Source organism: Varanus komodoensis, unplaced genomic scaffold (assembly GCF_004798865.1).
Source record: "Varanus komodoensis strain SLA01 unplaced genomic scaffold, ASM479886v1 scaffold40, whole genome shotgun sequence".
Lineage (NCBI taxonomy): Eukaryota > Metazoa > Chordata > Lepidosauria > Squamata > Varanidae > Varanus > Varanus komodoensis.
Window position 1 is genome coordinate 8,317,557 of NW_025335942.1, and position 27,859 is coordinate 8,345,415.

The 27,859-nt window shown below is 48.7% G+C and overlaps 1 protein-coding gene across 2 annotated transcripts; it reads right to left on the reverse strand.

The window, feature by feature from the left end:
- Window positions 1-1,219: 1,219 nt before the first annotated feature.
- Window positions 1,220-25,854, reverse strand: PFDN1 (prefoldin subunit 1). Of its 2 annotated transcripts, none has more exons than XM_044443017.1 (4): window positions 25,748-25,852; window positions 24,251-24,417; window positions 16,409-16,493; window positions 1,220-1,461 (listed from the first exon to the last, which is right to left on the reverse strand). In XM_044443017.1, exons 1-4 carry the CDS (start codon window positions 25,778-25,780, stop codon window positions 1,378-1,380), a joined length of 369 nt encoding a protein of 122 aa, XP_044298952.1. In that variant the 5' UTR covers window positions 25,781-25,852; the 3' UTR covers window positions 1,220-1,377. The 2 variants fall into 2 exon arrangements, with proteins under 2 accessions (XP_044298952.1, XP_044298953.1); XM_044443018.1 differs by lacking the exon at window positions 1,220-1,461 and adding an exon at window positions 1,468-1,743 and having other exon boundaries at window positions 25,748-25,854.
- Between the last annotated feature and the right edge of the window lie 2,005 nt (window positions 25,855-27,859).

Genomic DNA, 27,859 nt, shown 5'->3' on the forward strand with positions numbered 1-27,859 from the left:
AAAGAAAGGGGCGTTTGCAACTGGGCAGCAGTCAAACAGAGATACAGCTGGATGCAGAGTGTTTCTCTTCAGGAACGGCCATTCTGTTCCTTGCTACAGGACAGTAAGAACTATCACTTCACAAAAAGGTGTAGCAATTTTTCAATTTCAATCTTCCTATTGGGGAAAAAAAATCTGTTTATTCTAAATAACTTTTTGGGGGCCTTTAAGGGTAGAATGCTTTGAAGCATCTCTCTTTACGTGCCCATGGATGTCTACTTGCTCTGCAGCTGTCAGAAAGAAAATGCTGGTGGGCGGGTTGTGTGAATGCACAGATGACCGCTCAAAGAATGGCAGTCACAAGTAAGCAACCTGCCATTCTTCCCCGTGGCTTTTGTGCATCACACCTGTGGTCAGTTGCGCTCTTCCAGCCTATCCTAATTTTCAGGCCTGTTAAGAGGAGCACATGGGAGTGGGGCGGAATGATGACCATGGACCATGCAGAGCCCTTTGGAGGAAGGATGTGGCAAGGACAGCTGCAAGGCAACTATCAGCCACGAGGTGGCAGCAAGACAACAGCTTCCTGTTACCCTTTCATGACTATAAATACAGTGAAGCTTGGTTATAAATTTGGAAGCAATTCATAGGCAGCTTTCGTCACAACCAGCTGCTTGGAGAGAATGGATTAAATGCTCCACCTTCTGTGGGAGCCACCCCTGCTTCAACTTCCGTCATGTCAAAACTCCGTTACCTGCAACAATCCATCCCACGCACACCCAACCGTCTCAGTTCCTCCCGTGCTTATGGGCATATGCTAACTCTGGTCACTGCTCTGTATAAGAATTGCTCTCCCCAGTGAGAGGACCTTGCTGGGATCTAGATCTACTGGAACAGGATCCAAATGCTCCCTCTTGACACTCTGCTCGCACTCTCCTTTCCCTTTGCTAAAGCCCCACGATAGGTTTCTGATGGGAATGACCCAGAATGAGGTTAACCAGACGTGGCATTCTCAAGCGTAAACAGACCAGTGGAAGCTCATCAGTTGCTCACAGCATCGCTGAACTGCCTCCAGCCCATTTTCCGGTGCGCCATACTCCTCGTAGCTCTGTCTCCAACAGAGAAGTGTGTAGAAGGCTGGAATCTGGCAAGAACCACCATGGTGCTGGAAAGTGGCGGATGCTCCGCAAGAGGCCATCGCCACTGTTAGGAGAGAACCCAAGCCAGGTCTACCAGCCACAAGGTGTGTCCCAGGTAGCATTTATTGATAGATCAGCATACAGACGTGACATGACATGGCTACATAACGGAGGATCTTCACATCTTCAACATGCAGAAGTCTACAGATCAAGGCCTCCAGCGTGCTCCACTTCCAACGAATCAGTCCTGTACAAGGAGCTCTTATTGTGCTCTTCTAGCCATTAGCATTTCCCGGATGTTGTCTTCAGCTTCTTTTACGCTCCGCTCCAGGTAAGACTTTCTTTGCTAAATGGAATGAAAAAAGAAAAGAGGAAAACGGGAGAAGATTACAGGCATGTGCCAGGGTCCAGCTTCTGGAGGGCAACTGGAACTCTCCTCCAGGAAGACTGAGGAAGCACAATGAGATGCACTTCTGCATCGCACTGCATTCGTAGAAAAACCGTCCTAGATATTTGATGGAATCCAACTTCAGATGCACGGCAACCTCAAAACCACAACTGCCAAAGCTGATTCCAAAAAGAGAGCTTAAAGAAATTTCAAAGCCCCCGAGTCTCTCTCTTGTCTTCGCTGGAAGAGTAAAATGAAAATAGGATATAATTATTATAAAGGTTTATTTGTGATAAGTTGTAGAGGATACATAGAAAAGGAAGGGGGAGTTAATAACATGAATCCAAAGTAGTGCAAGATTTGCTTGCTTTGTACGCCACCCAGAGAGCTTTCAGGCTATGGGGTGGCATATAAATGTAATAAATAAGATTTGCTGTGTGTGCTAAGACTCCAACCCATCCAGCATAGCCCTGTTGCTGAGGCTTCTAGAGGCTTTTGAGGTGGGGAGCATAAGCCAGGAGCACCCCCACTCTTCTCTGCCTTCCTGCCTGAGCCTGGCCGTTCCTCCTCTTCATGGCAAAGGGAAGAGGGGGCTCAGCGTGCCCATGCATGGGACCGCAGGGTGCAAGCTGGCGCTGGCTCTCCCCGTGCCAGTTTCCAGTGCAGCCCCCCCCCCCCCATGCACTGAGTTGACCTCTCCTCTTTTCCACTTAAGCACTGGCTCATCAGTCACACGCACCCAGCACTAGCAAACAAAGACCGTCTCTGCTCTTGGCAAGGAAGCAAGACGGAGCACCTGGCAAAATACGGAATGGTTCCTTGCGAAAAATACATCCTCCCTCCCTAAGCACAAGGATTCCTGAAATACCCCCTTTAATATAAACTTGCTTGTGAAAGAAGAGTGACATTGTTTGAAGTAACCCACGTTCTGCAGTATCAACAACTACATATCCAGCCTCCTTTTTTGGGAAATCTTGACTAATGCGGCCTCAAGCGGTGCTACACATGAGTAAAAGAGGGCCTGGGTGACACATCGTCAAAACATTCCTGTTCCAGGAGCTGAGAACAAGGCAGGCGATTATTTGCACTTCGCTGCCAGCGAGCAGAGCAAACGCTTACTCACGGTTGTGGATTTCAGGCGGCATCAGATGGCGGGGAAGGTGGGAGTGAAAAGGGGCCCTGCAGCGAGCAAGGGAGCCACGGGGCTTTTGCTGCACAGCAGCCAAGATATTTTATTTCAAACATTTGTACCCCGCGCTTCACGACTCCCAGGAGTGGCTATTAAAACCAGCCCTGTAAAATGGCACTCCATTAATACCACTAAAGGAGCATCACACAGCATTAATGACTGCAACCAAGTTATAGAATTCTGTGCCATTAAGAGAAAAGGGGGCTGAAACATTAAAAAGCGCCAACTGGTCCTGAAGACAAGACTGGTGCCAGGAGAGCCTTGCACCCCTGGAAGAGAGGAAGGCATTCCAGACCCGTAGTTTCATTTCCACTGAGAAGGGCTCTTATGATGATCCCTCCGTGCCTCAAAGTCTTCTGCCCCTTCTACTCTCTCGTTTGCATACTTGGAAAGTGAAGAAGGCAAGGAGGACAAGGCAAAGAGAGCAGGAGCCTACGTAACTTTTCCCATTTCCTTGGGAAAAAATGGTGGGATCATCACATCATTCCCATGCTCAGCAGTATTAGCTGCTCAACCGGAAGCGGGATGGTCTTTGCAGCACCACTGGCCAGACCAACTTCACTAATCCCGAATGTTTCTCCTGCTACACTACGCAGAAATTGGCTCACACCCCAAGGCAAACTAATCCCCAGCCAGGCACCAGGTAGCACCATGCGTCTCTTAGTCTGTTGCCACTGCAGCACACAAGCCGGTCTGGTGCTCCCGGTATGCCAGACGCCTGGCTCTGTTCCTCTCCTGGCACAGCAGCAGGGGAACATGGGCCTGAGCTGCGGAGGCTTCCTCTCAGCTCCTCTGGGAAGCGACAGGGGAGGTGGGCAACGGGGGGGGCAAGGAGCCCATGATTCATGGTGTGTGGCGGTAACAGCAGACGAGGGTCCTGCTCCGTGTTCCTCCCAAGTGGGAGCCTGAACGGCAGGGAAGCGAGGCCCAGCTTCACAGCCCTGGCGAAGCCGAGATCTCAAGAGCCGTTCCCGATGCTCCAGAGAAGCACGGCTGCCCACGAAGCAGTGCCTCCCCAGTTCCACCCAGGCGTGAGGGCGCCTGACTCACTCCGCTCCAGCTGCCCTGCTTCCTTCCCGTGGGAGAAGGCGTGGGCAGGCAACGCCACCCCAGCTGGTGCCCCGGGCGAGTCATCCTGCCTCGGGTGGGCCGTTCCCCTGGCACAGGCCAACCCAGTGGGGGAAGCCGCCAACGGCGAGGCCGAATCCCCAGCTGCAGACCAGAGGGACGCTTCCACCCAGCCTCTGGCCGAGGACCAGATGGCATCAGGAACCACTGTGCCGCCCTGAACCAGGGGACACGGCCCAGGCCACTTCCATCACTTGGTATCTGGAAGACCGGGGGGCGCAGAGCCACCCGGCCCCCACCCTGCTCCGGCTGGAGCAGCTCCGGGGTTCGATCTCAGAGCCAGTCCCATCACCACAGAGCAGGGAGCTCTTCCCAACGGTGCACTTCCTCCCACTTGAGCACACGGCAGCGAGAGCGAGCATCTGTTCAACGGTGCTGTGCAACAGGGCACAGAAACAAAACTCATCCGGAGAATTCGTCCCCATAACGTGCTCAGACTAACTTCCCAATGTGACAAGTACAATTCCTAAAAGCAAAGGCGTGATTATTTAGCAAAAAGAAGGTTTCCTGAACGATTTCAGGCGCAGGTGTATCAGATCGCTGATACTAATGCTTCGCAGGCCAGGGCAGCGGAGGGAAAGGGCACGCATCCAGTAGCTATGCACGGACAGCCAATGGCCGAGAAGGCCTCACAGATGCCGATGCGACCAAAGTGTAACATAAGCCGGACAAATACTTGTCAAGTGAATCAAAACATGGCAGACGCCTGCACAGCCTTTCTCCTCCCAGACTGCCTCCACGGACGCTGGCTTGATCTCACTGGCAAGATCATCCGTAGCCACCGTTCCATCTCCCCGACCACAATTCTCAGCTTCCAGCCAGATTCCAGAAGGAAGAAAATGCAGGCTGTCTGGTTAGACAGCTTACTCATCCCCTCCCATTCTCTGCTCCGTGCTGAATATCCTGTTGCTGAGTCAGCCCTGCACAGCCTGCAACCGAGCTGGAAATATCCAGGCAAGAGCGCCACACGTGGCTGCTGCTTCGTGGCCCACAAACGGTCCAGGCCCTTCCTCAGCCTGTTTCCCGGCAATCACCAGGTGGAGGCAACCTCCCTGGTAAAAACCTAAGGAAGAGCTGCCACTCCAGCAGGTGCACAGAAGGGAGATCAGAGCAAGTCCCCAGTGCAGGGATTCCACCCGCACAGGAAACGCCCTTGAGTCTGACGCTGCAGCGGCTTGACCTCTGTGAAGCAACCGCACGGTTTCCTCATCTGACAGGTGCTGCCTCGCGTACCAGAGCGCTCGATGGTGCAACGGCCCAGGTGGCAGACCAGGCTGGGGGGTGATTAGCCAACGCCTGACCCTCAGGTGCATGCTAAGAAACACATACTGGCAGGTATGCCAGGCATCCACAAGGACCCCCCACCGGGTTGCTGACCCGGCCTCTGAGCCACGGCAGTCTTGGTGTGCAGCGCACCGCACTGGCTCACCCATCTGGTGCAGCCTGGAAGGGACGCGCCCCGTCTTCTCCCCGAAGCGCCTTGCCACACGTCAAGGAGTGCCCTGCTCTGGCCTACGTGGCGATGGGGGGAGCTGGCCGGCTTCGTCCAGGCACAAGTTTCCAGCTCCAGGATGCTGCTGCTGCTGCGTTTGGCCCAGAGGGCTGCCCTGCGCCCACACACAGCCGGATGGCAAAGTCGGCAGCCTTTCCCAAGGACACTCTCCCCACGCCCTGGCCCACATCTTGGCGCGCCGGCCTGTCAGGTGCTCACGATGGGATGCCTCCATCCACGAAGGCTTGGAATCCTCGGGCGTGATACAGTCGCCTCAAATAAACACCCCGACAGCGAGTGTCTTGTGACCCTGTCTCAAAGCGATGTCTAGCCTGGAGGTTCTCAATCTCTCAAGTTAACACTTCGCATCTTTGACATTCTTCCGTCACCGTGCGTGGCCACCATTCAGGAAAGCGACTGCCCTGCCTCGCGACATCGCTGGCCAGGCTGGCTTTCCTGGAGAGAGCTCCTCCAAAGTGGGAGGTGCATGCCTGCCCCACAGCGAGGGGCTGGACAAGGGTGGTGTGAGGTGACTGCACTCCTCTGGGTAGCTGGAGTAGCTGCCTTCATCAGAACACTTTATCCTGCCCATGTTGAACAGAAAGGGATTCTGCATGCAATCCTCCAAGAGCTGCCAAGTAAGATACATTCCACTATCTCATAATCTATGAAGTTTATTTACTGGAAACGCTTGGCTTGCTTTTAAATCAAGTGATTTTCAAAGAAGAGGCCAATAAGACAATAAAAGGGATAAGGTAATTACAGTGAGACTCAAAGGCCTGAAATGCTCCATCGTTCAGGGCTGATCCAAAACGAACGCAGAAGATGCACAGCTGAAAAACAGCCATGCAAAGATCTCCTGTAATGAGGAGCTGAATAGGCATATATTTCCCTCTTTCTAAAGGCACTCCTACCAGTCAGTTCCAAATATTTCATGTGCATCTCCAAGGAGAAGCAGGCTCAAAAACAGAACACAGTCTGAACATTTACCAGCATCAGATTAAAATAAATCAGGGAAGAATCTGACTAGATTTTCTTATATTCCAGTCTCTGGCCAAGTTGTCTGTGGTGCAAGACATATAAATAAGCAACTGAAGATAGCCCAACACTATCGAGTTACTCATTTGCCCAGAGATTTCACTGGAGCACCTCAAGATGCTTCTCTGCAGTAACCGCTCGGATATGCTGCAAAGCAAGTCTCTCTGACCGAACCATCTTCAGTTGGCAACATCTGAACGAAGGTTTTCAAGAGGGCAGGAGGCAAAAAGTACGGTCAGGACCAGGCCAGGCCAGGCCAGGCCAGGCCCCCAACTCTAATCAAATCACTGTGTCATCAACAAGAATCGCCTTTTAAAATACATCAGCAATATATCAGGCAAAATACTTACTATGGAGCTCCAGATATTGTCTAGAGCATGGGTCTGGAGGGGCAGGCAGGGGAGAGAATAGTAATATCTCTTAGTATGATCAGAGAGCCTCTGAAAAGACCCCGCATCTGGTCTACCCCACTACTGCTTTCTACATGGGTAGACCAGTAATTCTTAAAGTACATCCACCTGCAGCCGAAACCTTCACATTTTTCCATAGCTCCCTTCACCACTCCAGCCCTTATGTAATTGCACTGTTACTACAATTAAGTTTATGGCCGCTCCTGCATTTCCTTCAAAAAATAAAAAAGGAAGACATATACCAGGAAACTGAACTCCCCAAGAAAATGGAGTTTAAAAAATCTGGGCTGTAAGCCCAGAATTTCCACCACAGGCCTGCCTCCTACAATCTGGTTATAATATAATGATGGGCTTTATCTACATTTGTAAGTGTTTATAAACTTAAACATGACTGTAAGTGCTGAGCAGCCAGATGATGTCTATATGAATTTTCGCTGCAGATGGTAAAGGAAGAGCCGTTCCCCCAAGGAACCACTTCCCACAAGGGTGTGAGGCCGTGCAACGCCCAAGGCGTGCTGCGGAGCGCTGGGGAAAGTAGCCGTCTCACTGGGAGTGCGGAAATGAGCCCGGCTATAAACCGCCATTAAGAATGACTAATGCCTCCTCTACGGAAAGCCCAGGAGGTTTCGACCATGCACTGTCTGACGGTAGAGGAACCCTCCAAGTCAACCTGCAGGCCCAACTGCATGGAGAGAGCAGTGAAGCCAGAAAGCTGCTGGCACCTCCTCTGGACAGCCAGCACGCAGGAGCTGGTTCCCCTCAACCTGAACAGCTAAGCGTGGCTATGATCAGGACACTCGGACACCTGGGCTAAGAGGGTTAGCACTTCCCAGGCCTAGGCCGCCGACGGCTCTCTCATGTCTGAAAACAGCCTGGCCTGCAGAGTGTTAACTAAATCACCTCACCTCCTCTAGCCGGATTATTTGTGTTGGGGACACACACACGCGCACAAAAGCTGTGGATGGACGGACAGGTTAGAATTCTGGGATCTAGCCTTTTTCCTGAGCAAGGAGCTAAAGGACCACTTTGAGCTGGGCTTTGGGGTTGGAAAGAAAGGAAAGCAGGGCTACCAGAGCAGAATTTCAGGGGGCGCCACTCCCCGTGAACCGCCGACACCTCCCTACAAGTGCTCGGTGCTTCCAGGGAAGGGAAGGCGACACTGGAGCACAGACCTGGTGCTAAGGGTGTCGCTCCTGGGACGGGGCTCACGAGCGTGTGATCCCTCGCCGGGCGACCGAGGCGGTGGCATTGTCTGTCCTTACCTGTATGAGGGGCACTGTGTGGACGTGTGTGCAAATGGCACATCCAGGCGAGCCTGACAACCCGCACTCTGGCAATGGACACTCATTTCTTGGCTCACATCCAGTGGGAACTGGAACTGGACCCGAGGCTGGAAAGAGGTCCCTGTAGCAGGAGGCGATCTGCAAGGTGCCGCAAGTAACTCTCGCATACAGATGGTGGGACAGAAATGCTACTGTTGACGCATCCCTGGAGAGGAACAGGGAAGCTTCACAGCTGTAAGGGATGGAAATCAGTCCAGAGACAGTTTCTGTGCAGGGGAGTAGAGTTCACTGAAAATTTATTGAAAACCACGAGCTCAAGCTAGGTAGGCAACTTGTAAAAATGTGTCCATATTCTCTGCTTGAATAGGTATCCTTATCTAGTCCTGGGTCCTGCAGGCACCATGGCAAAGGAAACTCCCTCTATCTACAAGTAAAGTCATGATTTCACAGGGTGTGGAGTACGTGTGTACCGTCTAGAAGCTGACAAGCGTCCCTGAAATGAATGGGAGGAGGACCGGGCACGCACATTTTACTGCCTATGACATGGGACCCTTGACCAACCAACCTGAAATACTGCAGGTGCAATGCAGGAGGTGGGAGGAGGCGGTTGTAGCAGAATGCTGGAATAGTCCATTCCCTCCGATGGGAAAGTTACAGCTCGACACACTGCAATTAACCAGGAAGCAAAAACAAATGGGAGCAACACAACAAACGAATTCCAAATTAGTTGTGAAAATGAAGCGCAAGAGAGATGAAAGCAGAGTAACAACAATATTTCTTGTACATCTGCATCTTAGGAGGCCCCCCTTGGGGATGAATCAGCTGTGCTTTCTCATGACCGGGCCTGATCCTGTTTCTTAGTCATGCTAGCATGTCAGGACTATGCACACATCAACATGGACAGGAGTGTGCGAAAGCAAGACAAACACGGGCATCCTTATCCCGATTTCCTACTATGGCAAAGTCCCTTCACAACCAGACACTCTGTTTTAGGAATATGGAGCAAAGGCAAGGCCTGATCAAGTAAGGACACTTTCAAAATCAACACGACTTTTAGAAGTTGGTGCTTTTTGGCACTGCTTGCCCTAAGCCTTTCGTCTGATTTTGAAATCTGCCACATACATGAAAGTCAAGACATCAAAGTAAAATGTGGGTCAATAAAAAGCCAAGCCTTCCTGCCACACTCCCGTCTGAACTTTTATACGCCCGGCGGTTATGTATAACGACGAGGAAACCGTCTTACTCATCGACTGACATCTAGCTGCAAGCAGAATAAAAACGCTTCACAAAGGGAGGGTGTCGACCAGGCAGGAAGTGGTGACACCACATTTCCATGCACTTGAAAGCTAAGGTGCATTAATAATGATGATTCAGTGCCTTGTAAGACATGCACCAAAGTGCTTCTCCATCTGTTTGAACATGCCCAACCCTTCAGGCAAGAAGGGGGGAGCCCCCACGAGATTATTCTGATTTCATGCAGTAAATCCAAGGGCATGGGAAATAGGTAGGGTGGCCGGTCCTATAACAAACACTAAAAATAGGCAGCAATTACCCACACAGTGGCCGACGGAGTACAGCCTTCTGCAGGAAGTGAACAGGCCAAGTGAAAAGAGCGCATGTCCGCAGCAAGCCAGGCTGTGCGAAATGTCACAGGTGCCGCGGTCCAGAGCAGTTTGCCTTTTGTCGCTCTGGAGCCAGAATGCATGAAGTAGAGGGTTCCGTCTCTGCAGCCGTAAGAAAAGGGGAATTCGGACTCCTCAGTTCTCCTGTGATCCCCCTCCAAGACCTAACTCCTCTTCCTTGGGTGCACACTGACTTGGGCTCTGTTTTCCCTAAACATATGCGAAGGCAGTGCTTTTCATACACAAGAGTCATGGAGCAGTCCTGCTTTTCAAAAATGCACTGTTAGGGGGAAATCAATTTGCACAACCTCGGAGAGATTTTGAAAACAAAACCGTTAACAGCCTCAATGTGTGTGCATGAGAGAGTCACGATCCCAAAATATTTACTTAGGGAGCTAAAATCCTTCTCAGTGCCTTAGCTACAACAAGATGTACATTTCTTGCTAAATCAGTGAGCTGAGAAACATTCTGGGAAGAGGGAAAAACTGGTACCTCACCAGTACCATTGACCTCATGGGCTTTGCTGGAACAGCAGAACACACACACCCAGATACTAAATTTAAAAAATCAGAAAACTCCCATCTCCCCTTGGGAATGCTATGATTGCACAGCTGTGTCAACACGAGAAAGAGCAGATTAAAACACTGGCAGAATGCAAGTGCCAAGGGGCAGGGCTGTTGTTTTGGTATAGGGGCTGCTATTACGTGAACAGTCCATTCTACTTAGCTGTACCTCCTCCACTGGAAAATTACAAAAGGATGGAAACAAAGAGGTAAAATTTCCAAAAACACTGCTGGACAAACGTGTCCTCAAGTTTACCCTTTTAAATCACTGATTTTGCAAGTAAAACACTAAAACGGGCAGAGTAATATTTAAAATTATTGCATTTGATTGGGTGACCTGTCTGGCGGACTGTGGGAATGCTGTGGACATCATATATCTTGACTTCAGCAAACTGGCTAAAAGTAAGCTAGATCAAACAAGGACTATCGGGAGGATCCACAGTTGGCTACAGAATCAGACCCAAAGAGTGCTCATCAACGGCGCCTCCCCAGACTGGGGGAGGGAAGACGGGCACCACACGGCTCAGTCCTGGGCCCAGCGCTCTTCAGCATTTTCATTAATGGCTTGGATGAAGAGGCGCAGGGAATGCGGATCGGATTTGGAGAAGACACAGAATTGGGCAGGATAGCGAGTACCCTGGAAGACAGAAACAAGATTCAAGGTGATCTAGATAGGTCGTAGCACTGGGCTGAAAGCAACAGAATGAAATTCAACAGGGACAAAGGCCAAGTTCTGCAGCTAGGAAACGGGAACCAAATGCACAGTTGCAAGATGGGAAATATTTGCCTCAACAATACCAGAAGTGAGAAGGAACTTGGAATTGCCGTAGAGCAAAAGCGGAATATGAGCCAACCAGATGATGAGGCTGGAAAAAGGGTAAATGGTCTCTTGGTACATCAGTCGAAGTATCCCTTCCAGTTCGTGTGATACTGACAGAACTGCCACAGGTGATCGCAAATATGTGCTTTCGGGAGTATGCACAGCCACCCCAAGGTTTGCTGATCAAAACCACTTGCTGGATTTGATGTTCTTTCTTCTTCACTAACATGGACACAGTGATAAATCCAAGGCGTGGGGAATGGGATGGCATCGCCCTTGCCCAGTGCGGACCAGCACAGTGCAAAGAGTCAGGAAGCCAGAAGCTGATCGGAGAAATCCTTAGTGTTAAAATTACTTGGCGGGGTGGCGAGCAAGGTCTGACAATAGATCTCAATATCTGGAAGCAGCCTTGGAATGAGAGGTGCCACCACTCTGACGTATGACTGTTCCTAAGCAGCTGTCCTGCTTTCCGGAGCTGGAAATTTCAACAGCTAGGAAGACGGATGGGCAGAAGGGACCATTCTGTACAACTTCTAGCCTCATCAGTCGAAGGCTGGCACTGACCTAGCTTTGCAGGAATCACTCTGAGTACATCGACAAGGACAACAAGGCAACAGTGCAGTGAAACTACAGTCTTCAGAGCTATTGTCACACAAAGGGAGTCATTCACAAATCAGCAGTGCCGGACAGGAAGGAGTTGCGATTTCTGCCATCTGCTCACTCGGAGGAAGAACGGCCTTCTGCCCATAGACTGCAGCCTCATAAACAGTGGAATGTTTGAGACACGCTTGGCAGTCAGACTAGCACGATGCCGAGAGAGAGACGCGCCACTACTTGCAAACTAGACTCTTGTAATAAATAACTGTTTAAACCTGAAGAAACTGCTTTTGGTGGCAAGAGTGGGGCACCTGCACCTCATTGCTATAAATGACTGTCACTTTTCCCTTGGGACCAAATAAACAAGGTGTGGGAAATTAGATCTGTCAATAATTTCAGTTTATTTAAAAGCTGCCACAGTGGGCTCTGAACTAGGTTACGACAGACCAGTGCTGCTAGGAGAAAGTAGCTTTAACTGTCCCCCCATCTCGCCATTTCCCCAACCCACTTCTTCCTCCAAAACTACCAGAAGCCACAGTAGAGACCCCAAGTGTGGGTGCATGGAGGCCGAGCTGTGAGGAATGCACACTGTATGAGAAGACAGAACGATTTTAGTGTTTATGGCACAGTTGTTAAGTAAAGAGCCATATCCTCCCAGTTCATGCTCCTCCTATGAGTAAATTAATCAGAATCTATGCTTACTCTTAGGGACTGCAGGTGGCGCAGTGGTTTAAACCACTTGCAGATCGAAACATGTTGCAAAACATGCTTGTTGGATCAATAAAGTAACAGTTGCAAGGAAAACTGGATCATTTGTTGATCTAGCAAAGTGTAAAGCTAAAGAGAACGAAGGCATCCAGTGAAAATGTGCCGGGTTCTCCATTGCTAGAAACATTTCCCCAAAACAATATGCCTCATCTAACATGAATGATCAAGTTTAAGCTGTAAATCTAAATTTAACAGCAGAATAATCAAATGAAATTCTCTTTTCATGTGTTAAACAAGACTCCACTTTAGATTATAAGCCTCCTAAAACCCACCGAGAGATGACCTTCATAGGTTGGAACAGGGACTGCAGCAATTCCTAATATCAGCTCAGAAGGCGCATAGAATGAACTGGTGTCCGTGTGCCTGCGGTTTCATTGGAGAAGAACTCCGGTTAAAGAATGGTGTACAATGCCTCTCAGCTATGCCCCTCCTATACATCATGAGGGCCAGAGGAACATGAAACACAACACAACAGACTGGAAACCATCTTAAAAACAATCCCATTCATCAAAAGTGCCGGGGGGCTGCGCCCTTCTCCCTCCAGCCAGCCCTTTCCTACGGCAAGTATGAATCCGCTCCGCCGCTGCAGCATGGAAGCCCACCTTGCAGCCCCCTTGTTATTTTTAGCTGTTTCATCCGACGACGCCCGACAACTAAGCAGGCTGAGAATAGCAAAGGGGAGAGAGGATTATCAAGTACGAACACTGAAAGTACGTGACCATAATCACTTCCTTCCACAAGGAGGAACCAGCACTTTCCATCTCTTTGGAATGTCCAAGTCACTTTCTCTGAAAATGTCATATTTCAAACACACAATATAATGGAGACCACAATGAAAAGATACAACGCTTCCTGGAATAATATTGCTCTAACACTTGTGGGTTATGTTTCCTTAAAAACAAGGGAGGAAACGGCTATCCCCCAGCATTATCCTGCCGGGATGCTCCCAAAATAGAGCACCCCCACCCACACACCAATGCAAATCTTAACAAAACACGACGCAAACATTCAATATTGCCAAGGCTGTGGAAGGGCACACGGTTTCAGCAAGCAGACGGCTGCCCAAGCCCAGCTCCAGCCGTGTCTCTGCACAAAGCAGGCGCGAGTTTCAATCCCCAGCACTTCTTGTGACAAAACCAGCAGGGGAGCAGGGATGGGAAAGGCTTCTGCCCAAGACCTTGGAATATTCCGAGCAATCAATCCAGTGGTCTAACTCAGCACGTGCAGTTTGTGTGTCTTGCTCATTTCAGCTTCCCAAAATCCTGACAACTGTTTCAGGGGGACTTCCTGCATCTTAAGTCTCTGGCGTTACCAGACCTTGCAGAAGCCTTTAATGGTGAGGCAAAATATCAGAACAGTCTCTCGGACACATTTTTTACTTCCACGCGTTCATGAAATGTAAACCCAGGGAATGCTGTTTTGGAATCCGCAGGCCGACACAGCATCACAGCCTTGTTGAGAGCCTTTCTGACCAATGGGGCAGGATATAAATCTCAGAAGTCTAAACTAATCTAATCTGTCACCACCAGGAACTGAAATGTGGAATCTTCATGTTGGAGCAATAAGCTCCAACCTGCTACACCAGCAGGAAGTCCTTTAAGAAAACCACACACACACGCCTCAAAATTCCAAGGAGGAAAGCGCACTTGCCTGGCCTACAGCTACCAAAGATGGGCAGTAGTTCTAGGGCCCAAAAAGGAGGGTGGCCGGGCGAACAGCTTTCAGGCGCTGTGCTTCGCATCCTCAGCTGGCTTCTTGCCTGCAGCAAGCTTTGGCCTACTTGATGGGCTGCTCCCAAAACCACACCCAGGGAGGTTGCAAAGGAATCCCGTGCTAAATGCATGGTGCTTTTAAGCAAACTTTGCAAATTTTAGACCAATTACAACTCCTCAATGCTTATTAAAGTGAAGAAGAAATCCTGTACTCATTTGCTCTCCAATCACGACAGGTGAATTGCAAAGCGTGCAGCTCCCTGTGAACCCATCCGCACGACTCCGTTCTCTCCTCAGTCACCACTCAGTGCTTCCCAGCCCGTTAACACTGATTTGGGGAAACGAGGGACGGCCGCTTACTATGAGGCTAAGAGTCCTGCTTGATTGCGAGGACTGAGACAGGCCAAGGCTACAAGGTGCACGAAGACACTGAGGCTCAGGCATGGTGGAGTGCTGGAAGGGCGCGTTTTCCATGCAGGCCCCGCTCCTCTATCAAAAGCTGGGACGGCCCCTCACGCAGTGCGAACCCCGCTCCACACCGCATTCGGCATGCGTCCCCCAGCCAAGCCGCCATGCCATCCATGCTGCCATGTGTGGTAACAAAAAAAACCCTTCCTACTTAACAGGAGAGTAAATGGCGATGCTTCAGGTTAACTGGAAAACCAGCAGAAGCCAAGGTACCAGCAGCATGGAAATTTTCACCAGTGACCCTTAACTTCAACACCAACTGTCCCAGTGATGAGGTCACTATGGTGACCATTATGGAGAAATGACAGCTGGTCTTCCCAAACGCATTTTTGGAAGAGGAACAAATATAGCACTAACATGTCTGCCGTTTTTCCTGCAGGACGTGTGACCTGCGCTGGCCGCCAAGGCTGTCCTTAGCTGTTGAGTCAAGCCGACTTCGTCTTCATTTGATCGGACCTGACGTTCCGCCCCAAATGTTATTAAAATGTTAGCTTAGTTTGCATGATTAGCACAGTTGTCCCTAAACATATCAATTCCCTCCTTTCCATTTAAAATAAATAGCTAAAAATAGATGTTCAAAGACTAGAAACAGCCAGATCTGCTTCAGCGAGACTCCTTTTTATCTATATTTACCCACAAACATACTTTCCCTGCCAGGTATCATTGTCACTGATTTGAGCAGGGCCTGGACCGTCAGACTTGGCATGGGATAACTCAAAGGTGAAACATTCGGTGTGTCTGCCGTTTAGCATCCTTCACCCGCAATTACAGGGATGCCTGTCGACTCCTTCTGCATTTGGTAGGGGTTAGGGTTAAACTGAAGTCAATCAGCTGAGTGATCCACTGAACAAGCAGACCTCACAAGGCAACTACAGACATGGGGAAATTAAATACAAATCCGTTGCTAAAATCCTAAAAAATAACTATACTTGTAAAACAACAACAACAACAGATTAGTTCAGTTCAGGAATACGGTAGACCATAAACTGTTATGGTCTTAAGACTGTTGTTAATATTTTACTATGTCTTTGTTTACTAGTGTTTTCTGAATGTTTATAAAATCCTGCACCTACTGGCAAACCACTGAAATTCAAGGATATGGAAGCACGGCAAACTCGTCCCTCAGTGAGGTCGTATGACAAATGACAGGTGGAAGCCAACCAACCCCAGGCAGTCCTGGATGAGGCTTGTTTATCTGGATCTGCTTCAGTTGAGACTCTGGCCTTGTTCTGTCAAACACCTTTGGTTACCCCGTATGATGACCTATGCCTGGAGAGGGAGGAGTGTGCCCTGTTGGTTCTCCTGGACCTCTCAGCAGCTTTCGGGACCTTCACCCATGGCATCCTTCTGGAGGAACTCTCTGAAATGGGCATGAGAGACACTGCCCTGCAGCGGTTTCACACCTACTTGGATGGGAGAGTCCGTAACGAGGTACTTGGGGGATAGGGCTCTGCCCCTAAGATCTTCCAGGACGGGTTCCTCAAAGGTTGGTCTTCCAGATCTATTCAAGACCTGCATGAAACCGCTGAGTGAGGTCATATGGAGTTTTGGAGCGTGTTGCCATCCATATGCTGGTGACATGCAGCTTGGGTTCTCCTTTTCATAATTAATCATTTCTCGTTTCCATAGCATTCATGTTAGATAACATGGTTCTGTACTTTTTAATATCTGGGCATCACAAATAATTTCCAATTAAGATGGCATGTAGGAAATGCATTATTACTTTTCTCTGGGCTCCTGCTTCTATGGTTGGAATTTAATACAATATATAAACAACAACAAAAAAGATGCAATAAATGGCTATACCAAATTTACCTCCAATTCCTTAATTTTCTCTTCTGCTATCTTTTGTTTTTCTAAGAGCTGATTGTGAATTACTCCTTTGGATTGAAGGATAAACCTGCAAAAAGATGACAGAAGAAAACGAGTTTTAATCCAGTTTATTAATTCAAGAATTAGATACAATAAAAAGTACAATGACACCTGCACCAAACAGATTTTATTCCATTCAGAGCATTAATTCAAGGCATGGCTTGCCTAAATTACTAACATTTTAGAAACATCAGCCTTTTCCTAGATACATCTTTCCTGTTTAAGGGTGTCAATGTATGGCTGAATTACATTCCGGCATCCTGGAAGCTGCCTTCTGGTCACCACCGGTGGATCTTCCAAGCTTCGTAGTGGCCGAGAGTCTCCTAAGACAGGGATGGAAAGACATCTCCCTCAATCATACAACGGATGGAAAACCTCACGCCACTGGCATCCGATGGGAGAGCAGGCTGCTGATGGCCTCAACACTCATCCTGACATTAGGTCATGCTTATTTATTTATTATTTATTAAAAGCTTTTCTCACCCGTCCACCACTAGGCATCTCAGGACAGCTTACAATAAAAACAAGTAAAATAAAACAAGGCACTATACAACTGAAATACTAAAGTGCCAGTAAAAATCAATTAAATATTAAAATAGTTATTCATTTCATTCATATTGGTGATGGGAAGCGTTAAATTTTTTGTGCGTGTGTGAGTACGTGCACACACATATATTTAATGGCATATATTCTAGATCTCAAGATCAGATTAATGCATCTTTTATTGTTACTGCATGGCTGCATGTTTTCTTTTTTTTTTCTTTCTTTTCTTTTTCCCCCTGTATGTCCATTTATTTACTTAATTTGCTTAAAGGACACCCATTGGTAGCACACATTTGCATTTCTGCTCTTGTTCTGGTTGAAAGATTGTCATGGAAATTATAAATAAAATACTTGGCTACAAAAAATAGGTAGAGTTGTTTAAAACGCTTTGAATTTGGAATGCTGGGATTTTGTGCTGCATTTTATTTTATCTGCATTTTATTGTCATCAACTTTTACTACTGTGTTTATATTTATGAAATGTTGTGCACCATCCAGGCTGCTTTGGCTATTGGGCAATATAGAAATGAAAATAATAATAAGGAAGGCACTGAAAATGGATAGCATACAAATTTTAACATGCTGCTATATCTGCTGGGGCTAGGCACCCAAAAATAAAAGTTAATTAGAATTTTGAAACTGCCAGTTTGAGTGATAGTATATTATGTTCAGTTTTATGGAAAAAATCAATTTGGGGAATGTAAAAAAAGTCTATGGAAAATGTTCAGGTCCACAACCCTTGCATACTGGAACATTTACTTCATGGTTCCAAATTCCTCTCATTTCCTATACAGACAAAATAAAACAAAATATAAAGGTAGCGGAACGGAATGGAAAAAGTATATGCCATCACAAGCACAGGAAAACACCCACAAGCAAGTGATAACATCTCTGGGCCTGAATTTCCACATTACGCATATCTGACCAAGTAAGTGAATGACCTCAGACCTGTTTGCCTGGCCAGCTCCGAGAGGCAGTGCCTCTGCCACAGTCATTCCAATGGATTATTCATCCCGTTTGCAGGTGGAGCTGTTGCTGCATCTCTAGAGCATAAGAAGCTGCTTGAGACGATCAGCTTGAAACTACTCCTTCAATATGAATACAAGCACCCTGTGAATGCCAAGTCTGCCAAGCAGCGGCAAATTTCAGTGGAAACAGAGTCCATATCTGCCTCTGCTCTGGCAGTTCCAACAGAGGCTAAATATGTGGAAATTTAACAGATTAGCTTTTCCTGGCATGAAGAGAGAGCAATCAGGAAAACTCTCCAACTGCTTAATTGTTTGCAGATACAGTGAAAAGATGGGGGGGGGGGGACACAGCCCTACCTGCTCCAAAGACACAGAAAACCACCTGCAATTACTACACTGAGTATCTGCATTGGCTTTCACAAGGAGGTGGGGGCTAGTCTACAACTGTAACATATTATATTACTTAAGTAAACGGAAATAACCACATGGCTTCCAAATGGGGATTTTTGCATTGCTAGACACTTAACTAGTTGGCAGATTTATACCATTGTTCATATAGCAATCTTAAAAAAAAATACTGAAACACCTAAAATAGCATTTGAGATAGCATGTCACTGCCAAATGAAGGAAAAGACTGGCTTTTAATGGTTACAATACAATTAGCAATGTCACTAAAGTGCACCGTTGCATGATTTTAAATCCACTCTGCAGCCTCGTAATATTCAACACACACAAAGCGAGCACCTTCCTCCTGCACACACGCTTCTGAGAACGCCACTGCGGATGGCAGACTGGCTCTTCTCAGCAAGTGTCTGTGCCAGTCCTGGCCTGGATGTTGCTCCGCTGCCAACAGGCATCCTCTCCCAACCCACCAAGCCTGGCAACCAGGAGAGCTCGCTCCTGTCTCCTAGCAGCAGCCACTGCTTGCTCACTGCACTTAGGGGCTGCCTTTCCGCTTCAAAACCCCGCAGACCACCATTCAAATCAACAGGATGGTGTGCCTACGCCTGCTGCTGCCGCCGCCTCGGAGGACGAAGCTGGCTCCAGTGGGATGGTGCCCATGTTTAGGCCTAGTCACGGCACAGACTGGCAAAGGGTGGGGATTGCAGGGAGCAGGAGGAAGCGGCTGCTTCTTCAGCAGAGACAGATCCTGACCACTCAAGGGGCTTGGGCAGCCTTAACCAGAAAAGCATTCCTTGAGCAGCGAGATCCGTAACTCATGCAGAGCCCCAGGCTGAAGCATCTGCAGAATTACACCAGCAGTCAAGGCTTTCTAGTCATTCCGCGCTGCAGAAGAACTAGGCCAGAGGTAAGGCCCCCTGACCGAACCGGAGCACAATCAGTTCGATCTTTGGCCTCTCCAGAGCAGCTTGGGCTAGGCTAGAATGCAGGTCTGCTGATTTTTAAAAAGACATATCAAGCGACTTCAGCTGCAAGAGAGCCAGCCCTGCCATAAAGGAGCAGCAAAATACTGCTTGATATGCAATCGTTGAAACATGGGCAATGCTCATCACATTTTCAAATGCTATCGCTCAGTGATGACGTATGTCCCTGCTCAGTATTTTCATTGCTTTGACTATGGATACTTAAACTTAATTGTTCCATTTTTATCCCACCCAATGGCCTAGGCGCTCTGGGTGGTTAGTAAAAGTTAAAATTAAACAAACCTCTGTGTGTGTGTGTGTGTGTGTGTGTGTAGCATTAATTTAAACAAGTAAAACTGTAACAGCTATTACGATAACAGCAACTGTAACAACTGCTATTATCCAGCATAGAAGCCTAGCAGCAGTACAGAATAAAATGTAATATATAAAACCATTTAAAAATTAAACTGCTCGAATACTGGGAAAATTAGAAGTCTTCATGTGGTGCCGAAAAGAATGCACAGCAGGTGCCACGCACACCTCCGAGGAGCTCCTTCCAAAACTGGGGCTCCATGACCAATGGGCTGCCCCTCCAGGACCCTCCTTCCCTTTGATGGCGCCCTCCAGGACCTGGCGAGGCTGTCGCACGGCGGAGGGCCAGGGTCGCTTCCCATCCCGCCAGGGTGCCAGGCATGGAAAAGGGGGCTCAAGTTGAAGGAAGCCAGGTTCTGGATGGGCATCGGGAGAAGCTTCCGGACTCCTGGAGCAGCAGGGCCACGGACCCAATGATCAAGGAAAGTGGCGGCCTCTCCCCCACTGGAGGAATTCCAGGTGCAATGGGGCAGCCTTCTCAGAGCGAGGCTTGCCTTGGCGTCCGGCACCGCGCAGGGGGCCGCAGCCAAGGCCTCACTGCACCCTCCCCACTCAGCCCTCTGAGGACTGTATGAGAAAGGCCACACACGCACCCGCTGGCTCACCACTGCAGAGCAGGTTCTGCTCTCGAGGAAGCCCCCTCCGCCACCCTCATCCCGCGAGCCTCAGGGACACACTCCTCCCTGATTCTGCAAGCAGTGCACGAGCCCAGGCAAACGGCAGGCCTCTCCCCGGCGGCGCTTGGGGCCTGCACCCCAAGGCAGCAAACGAAAGCCCTACGGCCGCATCCATCAGCCGAAGCGGATCCCACGCGGCCTGGAGGGAGGCGTGCTGGACTGATGGCACTATTGTACACGTGTTCACTCAGAAGGCTGCGAAAGCTGCACGCTGCAGTGGCACTAACACCGAGCATCTCATCAGCACCTCATTAGCTAATGCCTCCACCGAGTAAAAATAACAACGATGCACACAACATACAAGCAACCTTCCCTCCTCATTATCCATGTCAGTCTTCCTAACACTCATCTTTCTCCTGCACTAGTTATTTTGGGCTCCGTGCGAGGAAACCAGCAACACGCTTCCCGGGTGAGGAACTGGGATATACTGTGATTGACCAGTATCTGCTGCTCCAAAGAGAGCCCAGGATTTTGGCCTCTTGCCAGCACATTTTAATTCCATTAGTTCATATTCTTTTGAAAGACTTGTTATGTAGCCTGATACACTCACACACACCGACGCCTGGTTTTGTTGCTCGAGCTATTTGTGCACTGACATCAACATTTTACTTTGAGAACCATGACGAAATAAACGCCTGGGCATTTGCCTTTACGCTATGCGAGCACACCGAGAATGAGCAGGACGCCTCATCCGAGTCATAGGAAGCACTCATACCACCCTCACTGTGCGCCTCTCGAGAGGGCAAGACCGAAACGAAAACGCTCCGGGCTACAAGTGCTCCAGGGAGAGCTCTCAGTCCTAGCGTTCCACCTGTGGCCACAGCGACTGCTCCCCCGATTCCGCAACATCACAGCGCTGTGCTCCCCCGCTAATCTTCCACGAACACCTACACTGGAGTAAGGAGTAGCCACCTACAGCAAGGTGGGGACACAGGTAGTGCTCCAACTCTGCCCACAAACCAGGATATTAAATATGGCACACTTCTCATTCACTGACAGGACGGACAAGCAAGAAACCCGTTCGGAGGCAGGTCACGCACTTTGTGCTAGTTCAGACCAGCTAAACGGAACATGAGACGCGACGGACTAGCAAGCACGGGTGTATTTGCTTGTTCACAACAAACAAGGATTTTCCAGGATTCTGGTTGACAAAGACATGCAAACCAGCCCTGAGATTTCCCTATTAGACTGCAGTTCACAAGGAGGGTTTCTGTTCCCCAAAGAACGGGGTTGTTTACGAATGCCCAAACCAAGAGTGGCCTACTGGCCCGGGGTTGCACGTTGCATTCACCGCCTCCCATCAGAGTTTAGCTACAGAAATAGGAACTGGCTTGCATCCTGCATGTTCCCAAGAATGTGGATTGCTTAACCCATGATTTGCCCTGACAGGAAGAGCAGGTTGGTGAGAGATCTCTAATAAAATCCCAGACTGAAAGATTCTTAGAAAGTATCTTTTGAACGATGCTAGCATGGAGATCCCTGGCTCCACCACTGATTCCAGCTCTCAAAAAGAAACTTTGCAAAATTTCTTCCCAGTCTTGGAAGCCACAACCAATATGTCACAACTTACCCACCTGCTCCTCAACAAAAGTACCTCTGTACAAAGGAAGTCACAAGCATACCTTGTGCCTTGTATACTTTTCCTGAAAAGGCCGGGTAGCTGTTTAACAACACTGGGCCCAATTCTCAGTATGTTCCATTGCTTTCTCATGCACTTCCTTAGTACAAGTAAAAGAATCATCATACTAAACTTCAGAAGCAAAAAGGTAGGAATTGATCCTTAGTGCGGTGCTCACACCAACATCTGAAAATACTGGAAGGCTCATTTCAATGCACTACATACCACCTTCCACAACATCACACAGGGGCAAGGAACCAGGACCCCGGATTTCCAAGTGGAAGCATTCCAAAAGTCCGTGTGGAATCAAGAAACGCTTGGGATGCCTCAGCGGGGCTCCCATGAACCTTAGTGGCGAGCATGTAAGAGCAACCAGGCGTGCTGCAGAGAGAAACCAAGAACAGGGGCCCAGTGCAATGATCCAATCAGACTGGCAAGGGATTCAAGGGTGAGCCCAGATCTGGGTCACATCACCCAATTCCAAGGCACACTGGTGTAGATTGTACAAAAGACCACAAGCAACACCAGCACCTCTTCCTTTGGAAGGGGCTCTCAGAGAAGGACCCCCAACATTGACTTCCAGGTCCAGGCAGGTACCCATGAGAGAAGGGGGTCCTTCAGATAACCTGGCCCCAAGCCGTTTAAGGCTCGGGATGTTAGCACTGAATGGTACAGCATGCAGTGTTTGGAAACATCAAAACGTTACTGGCAGAGGAAGTCAGTAGAACTACATTAAACAAACAGTATGAAAACTTCCTTTATGACAAGGGCCTGAACCATGGCTAAAATGGCACAGATCCTTCAAAAACAGGAAAGGATGAAATGAGCTATTTCATCTTAACAGAAATATGGAACATTTACTTATTTGCCATAGTGTCCAATAGCTGAAGCTCATCCAGGAGGAACTGGCTGCAAAAGAATCTTATTCCCTTACTTTGGAAGGAAGACAGTTTATTGTCTTGGTGATCAGCCATCATACATTTCCAAAGAAAACAGAAAAAACAACAAAAATCCATTGGACAAAATAACAGTAGACTTCAGAGAACAATTAAAACATTGGTGTTACACCAAATGCAATCTGATTACCTAGCCAGAACACAGTGGATGCAGAGAGTAAGGTCCCCAGCTCGTAACTGCTGAGCTCATGTCACTCGAGTCTTTGAACCGGCTAATTCTAGAGACGCTTTCAAGATAAGCATAGCGAACTTTGAATATAGTGCATCTGTCTACAACTACAGCAGTTTCTCGGGCTTTCTATGTTCTCCTCGCTAACAGTGGCTGTTTATACAGGTCTCTTAACATAGTAAACATTTTACACTCCAGCAGAAAAAGGGCAAGATATTCCACCACTACTGTATTTCAAGGGTTCTAGAGATGGTATTATTTATTTATTTATTTATTTAAAACATTTCTATGCAGCCCCCATTGCAACAAAGCCTCGGGGCGGCTCACAAAGGATACATAAATACATAAATAATAACAATATAACAATTTTAAAAAATTGTTTAAAAACCCCCGGTGCATTCTCGGCTAAAAATTTAAAATCCTATTAATTCAAATAATTTAACAATTAAAATAAGTTTTAAATAAAAAGGTCTTAGCCTGGCGCCGAAAAACAAATAACGACGGCGCCAGGCGGACCTCTCTGGGGAGCGCATGGTACTGTGTGTGCACTCTCAGAGTCCATGGAATTTTCACCAGAAATCCAAAATGATCTGGCAAAGGAGGACACTCAGCTGAGCCTGTGAGAATCCAACCTGCGGCTTCCTCTTCATAAGAATATAAAAATAAAGTGGAACCTGAGAAGGTCACACATCAGACTAGAACATAAGAGATTTTTATTTACAGCAAAAATCAAGGTATCAAGGTTTTTCAAAAATCACCTCTGAACAAGTGGTATTAAGAATCGACTAGAGAATTGAGCTAATAATTTTTTCTATTCAAATCTGGTTCAAATTCAACTACGATGTAATTTTTAAAAAAAATCTACTCTAATTTAGACAATGGTATTTCTGAGACTCGTTCAACTGTGAAAACAGTAGTAAATACAGATTAACAAAAGCATTTGATCTAGCAGATTTAAAGTATCTTAACATTTCTCACACTTCTTCTTGCCCAAGTCCTTCTGAACCGGAATCAGCAAGACAAGGCACATATTAACTCTGGGTGAGGATTCAGCCTTTATCAGCCAGTCAAAGAACTGATTGCAAACAAGATTATTAACAAGCAAGAAGAATTACTTACATTCTTCCTACACCTTCATACATTCGCGTTTCATCCGCCAAAGTCATGATCTCCACATCTGTGAGATGTGCATGTTTTTTGGTCCTGTTCAGCTGATCTATCTGCAAATCTGCCAGTTTCACCTTCTGTTGGGTATCAATTACCTTGGCCTGAAGTTCAGTAAACGCCTGATATGGACAAAAATATGAATAGAGCTATCAGCCAGTTGCTGGGTCAGCAGGGGTCTTAGCAGCAAATACCCATTCCTCTCGCAGCTTGCTTGTGAGTGTTCCAGAGACACCAGATTTGCCAGCCAAGGTGCTGGTTAAGAGCACAGAAGTGGGACAGGGACACGGGTTCTAATCCGTGCTTGGCTACAGAGTGACTGTGTGACTTTGGGCCAGCCACAGACCCCCTCAGTCCAGCCTACCTCGCAGGGCTGTTCTTGTGGGAATAAGATTGAAAGCAGGAGGAAGAGAATGATTGGAGCTCTTTAAAAAAAATTTAAAAGTCAGGCTACGAATATAAGAAAACAATCCACTTTCTGTAAATATGCATCACTGTCCAGTTCGCATTTATAGATAGTGCTTATATACAAAAAGGTCCAATCTATGCAATCCTCTTCAAGAAAAGAGGAAAAATTGCTCTAATCAAGGATACATACACGCATGCCTCAGTGGAAGGTGTGACTCACTTTTTTGTACTAGATGCCTGAAGTGTTCACCACACCATAAAGGCCATCAGCCAGGGGCCTGCCTGGACCCTTTCTATTTATAAAGACTGACCCTCTCCAACCTGGTGTCAGTGAGCCACTGTGGTGCAGCGGTTACGAGCACGGGGCTGGGGACTTGGGAGACATGGATTCAAGTCCTGCTCAGCCATGGAGCCTGCTGGATGCCTTTGGGCCAACCCCAGACTCTCACCCTGGCCCACCTCACAGGGTTGTTGGTGTGGGGATAAGATTGAGAGCAACAGGCGGAGAACGATATGAGCCACTCTGAGTCCTTTAAGAAAGAAAAAAGGCGACAGAGAAGTCTAATACATGCATGAATTATGTATGACGTATTTCAATTGTACTAGGTCGATGAATTTGTTTCTTACTGTTATTTACTTTTATCTGCATTTTTAATATATTTATATTGCATACTGTGAGCCTCCCAGAGAGCCTGCGGCTATGGGGCGGCCTACACATACGATAAGCGGTTAACAAACGAACGAACGACGACAATGCGGCCGCCTTCCTCCGCCCGGAGGCCTCGGGACTACGACTCCCAGAATTCCTGGCCGCCGGCCACGCCGGCGGGGGCTGACGGGGGCGGCAGTCCGGGGCGGCCGGCGGCTCCCGGGCCGGGATGCGGCCCAGGCAAGGCCGCCCGGCCGGGCCTCCCGCCGGCCGGGCCACGACCGCGCGCTGCGCCTTTCCTGAGGAGGTGCCTCGAGGGCCCGTCCCCGCGGCGCCCAGGAACCCGCCCGCGGGGGAGGCGATCCCGGCCCGGCCCTGCCGGCCCTGCCCGGTACCTTTTTCAGTTCGAGGTCCACCGGCGCCGCCATTTTGCCTCCGCCAAGAGACTGCGCACGCGCACCCAGTGACCCTTCCGCGGCCGCGCATGCGCTGTCCAGCCTCCTCGTTTGCGGGTGGCTCGGTTCGCACATGCACAGTAGGAAAGACTCGCGCTTATAAGCACGTGGAGGAAACGCGGCCCCTTCGTTTCATGCCCCGGATTCCACGTATGCGTGGTGTGGCCGCTGTTCTTGGTTGCAGGAAGAAAAGTGCTCGGTGTGTTTGGAGAATTAGCGTCTTCCAAATGTTTTGCCATACGCTTTGCTGCGCCCTAGCTTAGCTTTTGGAGCAATGACTGAGGCTGAGAAACGCTGCCTGAACTCCTTGAATCCGCATTGCTCACTTTCTTGGGGACTAGCCTCTTGGCTAGTTCTCTGTAGGGACGCGTGAAACTGGGCTGGGTTTGTGCACGAAGTTGCTGCCCAGTGAGCTGCAGGTTGGGGGTGCTAATATTTAATGTAGAAAGCCATGTCAGTCATTAAGCGCTTTGAGCCATGCAATTTTATTTATAAAACAGGCCATGTTGTATGTAGGCTGCTTCCCAGAGACATCCTCAACGGTAGATGCATGATTATGCCACCCCTTCCCTGTGAGATGGGCCTCATTCTTCCTTTTTATTGTTCCTCATGTTGGGAAAATGTAGATAAAGCCTTATAGAAAAAGGTTGCCTTTGTGTTCCAAAATCAAATATGCAGTAGCCCTGCACCTCTTTCTCAGAAAGTATTTATTTATTTAAAGTTTTTATCTGCCATCCCCTTGCTACATAGCCTCGGGACGGCTCACAGAAATAAATAAATAAAACAATTACAATTACAATTAAAACCTGGAAACACACTGGCTGCACAATTAAAATCTATAAATATTAAACATTATTAAAATACTGTTTGAATAAAAAGGTATTGGCCTGGTGCCAAAAAACAACGATGGCACCAGGCAGACCTCTCTGGGGAGCGCATTCCACAGATGGGGCGCCACCACAGAGAAGGCCCTCCTCCGGGTACTTTGCCTCCTGATGTCTCTCCCGGAGGGCTCCCGGAGGAGGGCCTCTGCTGCCGATCTCAAGGGGCGGGAGGGCAAGAATGGCCGCAGGCATTCCTTTAGGGAATTCTGAAAGTACCAGAATTCCAAGCCAGGCTTTTATTTAGTGCCGTTATCAGAGCTGCCCCTTGGAGGGACAGGAACTCTCGGCTCACCTGGGGCGGCTGCTACCTGCAGCTGTAAAATTAACGTTCAAACATGCAGCCGGGACCTGCAAGACTCTGGCCGTCCTGTCAAACCTTGTAATGACTGATGCGAGTGCATTACGCCCCCGCTGTGGCTCTCGCACATCCTTTTGCCCGTGTCCCCCGTATTTCCTCCTCGTCTGCCCTGCTGCTGTGTTACGTGACTCGGAACCTGCCAAACACTCTGTGTATGTTCCAGAAGCTTGTAGTTGGCTGTGAGGACCCACCCTACTGCCATTAGTGACTGCAGGGGACTGGGGCATTGCACCCAGAAAACCGCCGAGGTGCAAGACGATTAGATCTTCCCTGCAGATCTGGGCGACCATTCTTCACGACTGGAATCCCGGGACTCGGGCACTTTCCCCAAATAGAGAAGGGGATTGTGCCTGACCCATACGGTCCAGGCTAGATCACGCTGTGGGAAAGGGCAGGGGACTCTTGGCGAGTTCCTCCACCGCCAGGCAGTGTGTGGCTAGCAGTCTGCCACTTCCTCCACTGGATTTTTCCCAGCTAGCCTCCAAGGAGCCGTTACGGAAGCCGCGGTCTGCGTTTTGGCTTTAGGGCATCTGGAAGCTCGATCCCGGGCTGCTGCATGCCCCTAGCTGCCGTGCCGGGTGATGGATGCCACAGCGCCTCCGAGGAAACGGTTTCCAGTACATGAATCACCCGGATCACTTCCTACCGTACACAGGAAGGTTTTCCTTGCGACGCCCACGCAGGAATGGTGAGCTTGCGGAGGTCCCCACGGTGCAGCTGCAAGCCTTCACTGGAGAAGCTAAAATTAAAACAAAGGCACTTGTCCAGTCGCTTCCTCTCAAAAAGGGTCGGTCCAGGGAAGAGAGCAGC

Coding starts and splice junctions, on each gene's coding strand:
- PFDN1 (XM_044443017.1), bottom strand. CDS start 25,780: ATGGCGGCGCCGGTGGACCTCGAACTGAAAAAG. Junction 16,494..24,250: donor TATGAAGGTGTAGGAAGAAT/GTAAGTAATTCT, acceptor ATCTTTTTGCAG/GTTTATCCTTCAATCCAAAG. Junction 1,462..16,408: donor AGAAAATTAAGGAATTGGAG/GTAAATTTGGTA, acceptor CATTCCATTTAG/CAAAGAAAGTCTTACCTGGA.